The sequence below is a fragment of the Sinohyriopsis cumingii genome, chromosome 4 (genome assembly GCF_028554795.1).
Source record: "Sinohyriopsis cumingii isolate HCF-2022 chromosome 4, ASM2855479v2, whole genome shotgun sequence".
Lineage (NCBI taxonomy): Eukaryota > Metazoa > Mollusca > Bivalvia > Unionida > Unionidae > Sinohyriopsis > Sinohyriopsis cumingii.
The window spans coordinates 65948327-65958972 of record NC_142964.1 but is presented as its reverse complement, the minus strand read 5'-3'; the positions used below and the strand labels follow the sequence as shown (position 1 = coordinate 65958972).

At 35.0% G+C, this 10646-nt stretch overlaps 1 protein-coding gene across 1 annotated transcript in view; it reads right to left on the bottom strand.

Annotated features, from left to right (window-relative positions):
* Positions 1-1709: 1709 nt before the first annotated feature.
* The window catches only part of LOC149801363 (NADH dehydrogenase [ubiquinone] 1 alpha subcomplex subunit 13-like), a 30619-nt gene continuing 21682 nt past the window's right edge, over positions 1710-10646 (bottom strand). Inside the window, exons 3-4 of the mRNA XM_089955429.1 lie at positions 6055-6126; positions 1710-2318 (exon numbers count right to left, since the gene is read on the bottom strand). Coding sequence (XP_089811555.1) covers positions 2114-2318; positions 6055-6126 — 277 coding nt within the window. The 3' untranslated portion in view covers positions 1710-2113. The remainder of the gene's footprint in view (positions 2319-6054; positions 6127-10646) is intronic.

The window sequence follows — 10646 nt, the reverse complement described above, 5'->3', positions numbered from 1 at the left end:
GGGTTTAATGCAGTTTTATCCTATCACAGTTTACAAATAATCAGCATGCAAAATTTGTGTTTACTCAAATCTGAGTCATTTATGACAGTTGGACCAGGTACTTGCCTATTTGGAACTGATACTGAAAGACAGAATGGTTAATTTTTCTCCAAAATTAATAAACTGCACTGAATTTTGTAAAAGATTTCAAACAAATCTGAACAAAAGCATACTACATCAAGATTAAAACAGGGTGTAATCGCATATAAAGTAAATTTTTACTGTTATGTTTACAATGCAGCATATATCTTGAAACTAATGCTTCTTTAGTCAAGTGATACTAAATTTTTTGTATCACGTTTCTTTTCCTAATTTGGCAACCGACATTTTCTAGTTTCAGTTTAAAATTGAAACCATTTTTCTGTTATATGATGTTTTGGGTCATATCTAAGCAAACATGGGCAACCTAAAAGGACAGCCAGATGAGTCGTCTCCCTGGAAAATCATGTGTAAGTAAATGAAGTTTTCATTTATGTGTATTTAATTATGAATGGACAAATAAATAAATAAATTAATGAAAATAAAGGAACAGCAATAAAGTGGTTTTAGTTACAATGAATTGATGAACATTAAATAATTCTCATTTCTGTTCATCTTTTTAATGTTTCCTTGCAACAAAAATGTGTATATGTTTCCATTTGTAAATAATACTGATTATTTCACAAAACTGCATTAAATCCTTTATTTTCTTGTATCATTTCTTGTCATCACAAGCAATCTGGACATTGGAAACCGACTAGCTTTACAGATAAATAAATTTAATCTTATAGCCAAGACTGGAGTAAAGTGACCAAAAGTAAAATCAGATGAATTGTCTAACAGGAACATCATATTTAACTGGATGTAGTTTCATTTATAAGCATTTACTTATGAATCTATCAAGTTATTAAAATTTCATGTATGGAGCAATTTCAAAATGCAGCTTCCCATGACCACCCCACACCATTTCACTGCTTTGTGGGACCCCCTGCCAATTGGGAGCCCTGGAGCAACTGTTCCTTTTATCTTTTGTATTGCTAACAGTCATAAAAACTTAAATAAAACAATAAGATGAAAGCTTTTTTGTTTTGAGCTAATTATGTCAGTTAAATCCATATACTGGTACAAAACAATTTCCAATACTGTGGCTTTGCAACTCATGAAGATAAATTACAATGAATTATTAGACTATTAAATACATCATTAATTCCATAAAACAAGTATTTTTGTAGATATTTAAAAAAAATCATGAAATTACATTTTTTATTAATTAACATCTGCCAAAGTAATTACTGATACAAGTGAACCTGTCTATAACCATGTGATACTGTACTAAATTAGGTTATTTCTGTGTTGAGATACATTTAGACTGTGTGTGTTCAAATACATATACTTGTGTGTACTTTTTAATAAGTTTATGATCTACAAGGCAAAAGAGGATTAAGTGCTAAAATTATTACCATATGTACTCACTTATAAGTTGAGTCAAAGTGCAAACAACAATGATATTGATCTGCCGTTGTATAAAGCACCCAAAGATCAGGGTCTAAGTTGTTTATTCTACTGCTTACTTGTAACAAATTGCACAGACCTATATCTGGCAGTGCATTATGGGTCTTTGCAGCTAAACTAGACACATGAGTATATACATTAAAAAAAATATAATAAAAAATAACAAGAAATATCACTAATTGACATTTAAATGTTTATTTTAAACTTCAGTTCTCTCACAAATTACGCATACACTCTAAAGAAGCTTTATATAACTGATAAATTAACTACAATATTCCTGAAATGTCCAGATAATGTAGTCTTTCTTAAAACAGTGTTTTTGTCTTTCTGTTTCCTTTTGTTTACTCTGAAGCATGACTCATTGCAAACTGATACATTCAAAGTCCACAAACAAAAATATATGATAGTTAAGCCTTGTATTTGTGCGAAATTAAAACAGCACATCTCAATTTGTAGTCGTACTGAATGCAAACTCTCCATTTACTATGTTTACATGTATGATAAAATACTGAGCATATATATGACAGGACAATCCCAAAATATAAAAGTCCTTTAATTTGTTGTATAAACAGAATTCATATCCTCAATGCTCAAGCTTTTCAAATGCTTTTGTGTACATGTCATACCACTTGTTGTGGGCATATAATTCCTCCAGTATGGGGTGATGGAATCTATCTCTCATATTGTAAAAAACTGGCTCTCCGTAGAAAGTTCCCAACTCCCATCCTGGAACATTCTTCATAAGTTCACGCTCCTCATCACGATTTTGACGATGAAGTCGCAGCAACCTAAAAGAAAACAAGAATTTTACAAAACACAATGTTTCTCTAGCTGAATAATGATTAAGGCATGACCTTTTTAATAATAAAAAAAACAAAACAACTTTTAACAGAAAATAGTAATGTTTGTGTATTTGCAGCAAATATGGTAAACTGGCAAATCTGCTTTTGTTATTTTGAAATTTTTGTAATTTCTTCACCTTTTTAAAAAAAATCCTAAGCATTTCTGGTCAACAAATACAATTTCTAATCCTTGCGGTTTGATACAAATTGCATGGATTCTAAAATTATTATTAAAATAAACATTGATAATGTTAAGTTACATAGTAAAGTATATAAAAAAATGTGTTTAGAACTGGTTAGTTTTCTTCTGCTTTCTCTTCTTATGATAATGGACTGCACATTCAGCCAAGTTCTGAAGATTTTATACAATGAATTTATACAGACTTTTGTATGAAAGTTAAAAAAATATTTCTCAAAATATTTGTGATCACCCAACTGAAAAGACAGTTGAATAATCTGAAGTGAAAAAAATAGTCATAACCAGTGGTGTCCTCAGACCATGAGAGTAATAAGGTAGGAGCACTAGTTACCTATGATTCTAAGGACTGCACACTCTATTTAAGAAAAGGCATTGTTATGAATTTAACAGGTCAATTCTAAACACTCTCTGCATTTGAAAACATACACCTAGCGAGGCTAAATCGATACCCATATTTGATGTTACTTAATATCACCTACTGAACTCATTTTTATTAAAAATGATGTCCTTATTCAATTAAGTTTTTAGCAAGGAATATTGATATACCCCCTGTGCATTGGTCTCTCCACAACTCTTATCTGCTTCTAAATTGCTGTGTAGAAATTCACTAAATATGATGCTCACATGATAAACATCTTAAGGAAGGGTATCTATGGAGAAGACAAAACTAAACCAATAAAATGCACATGTATACTAAATGGCATCATATGTTTCATGGTTCTTAAGCCAGGCTGGCCATATTCAACATCCAATGTAAAGACAGTAAATGTTTTGAAGGGCCATAACTCTGTTCAAAATGACAAAAGAAATGGGATACAATTTTCAAATCAAACTGTGTCAGAATATGTTGAAAGTTTCTTAAACTGTGCTGGTTACAAGCTACATACCTTGCCAAGATACAAAAATTAATTTCTCAGGTCCATAGCTCTACCCAACGTGGAGCTAACAAAACAAAACCCATATAATGCACATTTCAGACTTCGAGATTATACACCAAAATTACATTGGAATATGCTGAATGATTCTGAGCTAAGCTATTTACAAAGATCGGACCTGGTGGAGATTAAAAATTTGATGGAAAAGGGCAATAACTCCACAAAAATTGTACCTGAAAAGACTCAACTTCAACATAGTGCATATATCTGTAATAAGGAATCAACCTACCAATGGCATCCAATTTGTGCAAGGGTTACAGAGATTCTTTCTTTTGGTGATTACAAGAAGCGTGAACAGACATAGAGTTAACAAGACTGACAGACAGAAAAAGTGATTATTACTATCAAGCTCCCACCTCTGGTGCAGAGCCTTAAAAATATTCTGAAAATATTATTTGGGCTAATAGTTTTTCTAGCTTCAAATCTGGTTGACTAAAGCAACGTGACAACCATTTCATGTTAATTGTAGTGTAAATCACAAATATTTCAGTGTAATCAATTTCCTACACATCTTTAAGTCCAGCCTTTTCACGACATAAAATTAAATTATATGCAGACAAAATGTGGTAGTTTTAACCAAACCAATGAAAAGTGATGTACTTGCATGAAAAGAAGTTCAATGTGCTTTAAAGATGAAGATTACTGTGTACCCAATCTATATTATGCAATTTCTTTGAACTGTGGACTGTAAATATTTTATTTTATCATGATATGGTGTGATTAACTGAATAACAGTGCCCAAAGAACATGCTTATATGGCTTTTACCTACTGCTAAATCAGGAGTTTCCATTTAATTTCATGTCAAATTTGTATAACAGGAATGGTGCCAAATAGGCAAATTTGTTACTACTGCAACAGAGGTTATTGTGTTTCCCTGGGTAACACAGAACTGTTCCAATTAATAAATAGGTGACATGCACCAAGGTAAACACAAGGGCCCTGAATGGCCGAGTGTTCCAAAGCGCTCACCATAACAGATCACTGCCATCTCGCCTCTTTTGCATGGGTTTGAGTCTCAGGTTCGGCCAATGTGGGTATGTTAGAAAGCTTGCCAGGAGCTTCTTGTGGGTTTGTGGTTCTTTCCAGGTTCTTCTTCTTGTAGGGTTTAACGCCATTTTCAGCACACTATAGACTAGGCATGGTGGCTAGTATTAACGGGTGGAGGAAGAACCCGGGAAGAACCACCGACCCACGAGAAGCTACTGGCAAGCTTTCTCACATACCCACATTGGCTGAATCCTAGATTCGAACCCACGCAGACAGAGGTGAGATGGCTGTGATCCGAAACGGAGAGGGTTCAGACCACTCAGGGCCCCTTCTTTCCAGGATCTTCTTCCACTATTTGTACTGGCCGCCATGTTTAGCCTATCTTGTGCTGAAAAATGCCATTAAATCCTACAACAACAACAATAACAAACATATACACAATGTGTGTGTGTGTGTGTGTGTGTGTTTTGGATTTTAATGTAGCTTTAACAATTTTTCAGTCATATCGCTACGATGTCTGCAATGTGGCAGTTCATAGTGATGCCTAGCACTGGGGCATCATGTTGCAGACATGTAGCATGATGTCCCAGTCACATTATCCTGACACCTGGCTGACCAGTCCTAACACTAACCTCTTAATGCTGAATGCCAAGTGAGGCAGCTGTTAGTACCATTTTTGTAAATCTTTTGTATGACTTGGCCGGGGATCAAATCCACGACCTCCCACATCCAAGGCGGATGCTCTAACCACTAGGCCACCGGAGTGGTCAATACACACAATGTAATATAAAAGATGTTTAACATGCAATTTTGTGATCAAAATGATATTTTATCACTGATATAAAATGAAATACCCGAAACTGAAATAGTACTATTTCTCATTTAGAGGTCATGTGCTTCACTTCTGTACTCAATGTTGATACATTTCAGTATAAGGAAGCAGACATTCTTCATTATGGACCTAAAAATGCAGCCTGGCAGGGGAATGAATATTAACAACTTATCAATCTTTCGAGAGCTTAAAAATAACAATGCAGTATTTCCCTGGCACACTCAAGATACTGTCTGGCAAATTCGATAATTTTTTTCTGCTGACAAACCCAATGGCCAATTCACTCTGAATGCAGGAAGGACCCATTCTACATTCTGATGGACCCCAAGCATCAAACTAATTGTTTTAGTACCGGAAAAAAACTAAATGTTGCAAAAACACCTTCAAATAGCAAAGACAGCAGTATGCTTGTATGCATTGAGGTGGGGTAATGGCACATCAGCACTATATTGGCTATGTGACAGCATGCAATACAGTAAGAAAACAAAAAATCCTTCCAACACAAGGGTAACATTTTTCTGCATAAATTGCAATCTTTCATAAAGTCCAAGACCTTCACAGTTGGAACACCATCAGATGTGTCTTACAGTAACAGGTAACTTCCATTATACCTATTCTATATTGCAAAACACACACTGGGAATGTCCAATAATTGACTAATCCCCAACTTTTGGATAAATCTAAAGGCTGGTCCACTTTTTCTTACCACAGAAGAATACCGTACTTACATTCTATGTCTCTCTGCTTCGTACAGTGGAAACACTGCTATTCTAGCATCATTAACCTCAAGATCATGTCGCCTGAAAGCAATTTAAAAGTAGATTAGAGAAATATTATCCTCACATAACCTCATTAAAGCACTCCCTCATTATATGATACATAATATTATCAGAATGAACATATTCACCTTATAATGAAATTTGTTATAATAAAGGGACTTGTAGTGAGGGTGTGCTATATTACTATTTCCTTATTAAAATAAATGCATCGTTTTCAAGCCAACATTAAAATGTTAACAGGGACTACTTTGTTACAATTAACACCTTGCACTAGTGAAGAGTATGCAACTCCAAAATGTTTTTTTTTTTTATAGAGGTAAAGGACATTAAGTATGAAGGTGTTCTGCCAATTCTTGTTCTAGTTTTGTTTGGTACAGTGTTGTTATACAGCAGAGCAACACAAGTAGGTTATTTAGTGCCAAAGTAATTGGAGTAAAGTGCTTTGCCCAGGGACACACCATAGCAAATTGTTATTGTTATATTCTTACATATAAGGATATAAAACACCTCTCAACTCTTCCGGTGGGAGAAAAAAAACTCGATTTTTTGGGTCGTTCCATGCCTACATCCCGATTTTGTATCTCCTTAATTTTTCAGAGAATTAAAATTAAACATTACCCAAGTCAATTTATGAATGTTTCTAACCTTGCAACAGTACTAAAATCAGAAAATAAACCACAACATTGAAATTGTCAGCAATTAGTTCGAATTCAAAGAATGATCACTGTGAAAGTTGTAGCATCTCCATTCCCACCAAAGAAACTTACATGAGTAAACACCTGGCATTACTGCACCATATACACAAATGTTAATTACTATTATTAAAATAAAAGGAATTAAGAAACATACCATGCAGGTCATATACCCTCAAAACACCTTGAGTTACTATACCATATATACAAACATTAATTACCATCATTAAATTAAAAGAAGGAATGTAGAAACATACAAAGCAACTTGTGTACCCCAAACAAGTATTCAGAATAAATATGTTGTTTAGTAAACAATGTTAAATGCCTTTCAAGCTGAGAATAAAAAAGGGATACAAAATATAAAACATGGAAAAATAAGCTGCCATAAGTACGTTACATGCATATTTAGGTACCAATATTTACAACAAAATAGGACACTGTTTATTTGCCAATCAATTGCTGTGCTTACATAACATGCACTATAGAACATTGTTTCTTTGAATTAAGTTGGAGGGCCAGTCCTTTTCACAAGATAACTGCAACAATAAGGATTAACTATTACTTAGTCCTGCTGGCTTTCTTGCTTGTTTACTTAAGACTAACCTTTAGCTATTGTGCAGTTTGGTCACAGCAGACCAGAATATAAAAAGACAGCACATCCTGGGAAAAAATAAAGCATGTCACAGGAAGAAATGGCATACCCTTTTGAGGATTCACACATAATGGTTATTGTTGTTGTTGCTGTAGGGTTTAACGTCATTTTCAGCACAAGATAGGCTATACATGGTGGCCAGTATTAATGATGGAGGAAGAATCCAGGAAAACCTCAGAAAGAACCATGACTCATGAGAAGCTACTGGCAAACTCTCTCACATACCCACATTAGCCGAATCCAAGACTCAAACCCAAGCAGACAATGGTGAGATGGCAGTGATCCGTGACGGAGAGTGCTTTAGACCACTCAGCCACCCCACACATACTGGACCTGGAAAATCAGTCAATATTTAGTGAAAACGAGACTTAAAAAATTGCAGTGAAAAACTTTCCGATTTTATGTCCAAGTCTCCCTATTTTTTTATTCAATCTCCCAACTTGGCTTTTGAAAAGTTGACAGGTATGATATAATTTGCTATTCATGTGATTTTTAATTTCTCCACAAGTCAACAGTGGGTCAGTTAATGCTCTCCTTGTTCCCTCTGAGATAACCCTGTAGTGGAGGGGTAAATACCAATAAATCATAACCACGACTTGGCAGGCACATCTTGTACAATTCACCTGTGGATGGAGCTGGTGAACACTAATGACTGACATTTGATCACCCAAAGCATGAAGACTATCTATGGAAAGAAATTTCATATATGTGTGTTTAGGGAAGGTAGATCAGCTTCTATGCATTTCTACTATTTGTAGATATTGCTGATGTGACCAGATCATGTGCATTAACAATACAGTTTAAGCAAGAAAGCCAAACAAATTTACATCATGATCAGTGGAAAGAATATCACTGACAAAAATAGGAATTCAGTTTTTAATTATTCACAGAAAGGTAAACAGACACAAAATAAATCCCTGACATATTGCCCACCACACAAAGGAACAGACAGCTGACAATAATACTAAAATTTCCATCTATATTCAGGGCAGGGTGTTAATAATAATTTTAGCATATCAAGCAACAAAAAAAATTTAATTGTTGAAGTTTACTTTTTACAAAGAAGTGTTCCTTACTGCAGATTGATCTATCAACTACTGCAGTGGTTTCTCCAGAACATTCATAAAGTGGAGAAATTCACCCTTGGGCATGAGTAATTCCCCCTCAGGTATTTTCATATGGTTAGGATTTTCAATTCTGAAGTGAAGGGGGCTGGGGTTGGAAGTTTTACATGAGATCCTCTTATGTCTCAACAAACCAATGTATGATAAATAATCTTCAATGAATAACCATGAAACTTAGTTTTTACCTTCATCACTGGCATAATTACAGTAATCATCAAGCACAGAACAGCAAAAGCTTTAGAAATGAACTGCACGTCCTCCAATGTATACCCTCACCAAGTGCAGTTGGTACAAGGTTCTTAATGATCAATGAAAACGATCTACTGCTTAACTGCAAAAAGTCACTTACATTATTCAGCTAACTGTCCATTAACCTGTACCACCAGTGCAATTTGAAAATGAAGATCATGAAGAACATACAAAATACATGAAACATACTACAGTGGAACCCCGCTATAATGCGATAATTGAGGTCCAAAAATGCCACGACCGCGTTATGTCTGAATTTGTGTTATAGCGGGGCGCATTATAGCGGGGTTGAACTGTAATTTCATTCATTGATTTATAATATCTAACTTGCATGTCACCAAGCAGTCCCTTACACTGTCACTATCTTTGCTTTTCAAACCTAATGGAACTTCAACAGTAACATGACATCTATATTTGCATTGGCAAATCCATGTTTTTCACACAACAGTAATGATGTACTTCATAGTGTTCAGGATAATTCCATAAATTTCTGTAACTGAGATGTAAGGACATATTTTTCATCCCTTTGTTTCAATTTCTTCTGGGAATTATTAGAAATATACATCACATATACTGGATGCAAATGCCAATGTGTTTACCTTTTATGAATGTATAGGCCTTGCATCCCCCCTTTGCTGAAAATAGACTATTTCAGCAACCGGAAAAGATTGCAAGTTTTGTGTATATTTTTTTAAACATGAAATAACTAACTTTTGTGTATTTCTTACATCCTTGATGCTTTTGATTTTCAAAGTCATGGGTAGGGGTGGGTGGGTTTACATGCTGATGAGGTCTAGTAAGTGCTTGATAATCATGGATAATATTGTGTGATATTCATGGGCTTGCTCATTATTAGGGAGGGAATGCATACAATTATTTCTGCAATCATGCTGCTATGTTACCTGACTTGCCAAAGCTTTGATGATAATGACACTTCTTCAAGAATAGTTATGCCTATGTCTCACTACGCTATCAAAGATGAGACACAAGCGTGGGACACTAGTTTCTTGATATCATTTTTCAAACAAGAAAACTGCTGAAGGCATTATGATCAGATTGCAAAGCTTTGTTTTGCCTGTGTGTGCGTATGTGATTTGGATTTTTAACGTAGCTTTAACAATTTTTCAGTCATATCGCTATGATGTCTGCAGTGTGACAGTTTATAGTGATGTCTAGCACTGGGGCATCATGCCGCAGACATGTAGCATGATGTCCCACCCTGTCACATTATTCTGACACCAGGCCGACTAGTCCTAACACTAACCTCTTAATGCTGAGCGCCAAGCAAGGCAGCTGTTAGTACCATTTTTGTAAGTCTTTGGTATGACTCGACCGGGGATCAAACTCACGACTTCCCACATCCAAGGCAGACGCTCTAACCACTAGGCCACCGCAGTGATCTTGTTTTCCCTGAATCGTGCAGTAAATGTACTTCCTACATTACTCAACAGTAACAGCAACTATGATTCTAAAGATAATGCAGATCAACAGAGTATGAAATATAGGTTACAAAGACTAAGTTTTGATTGAAGAGCATAGTACTTTGGAGTGGGAACTAGTTTTGAATTAATTGTGAAACATTTACAAATCAAGTTACAGGACTCCACAGCCAATACTGTTTGAGAAACTAAGATAAATGCCAAGGTCAAGAGAGTTCATCGTTGTGAAAAATTTAAATAAGTGACCTAGATTAGACTGAATAGAGTAGTACTTCAAATTTTTATCCAAAGTTACAAGACTCAGTAAACAGAAGTGTCTGAAAAACTGAGCCAAACACAAACTCCAATCAAGAGAAACTAAAAGCAAAGATAAGGACAAAACACC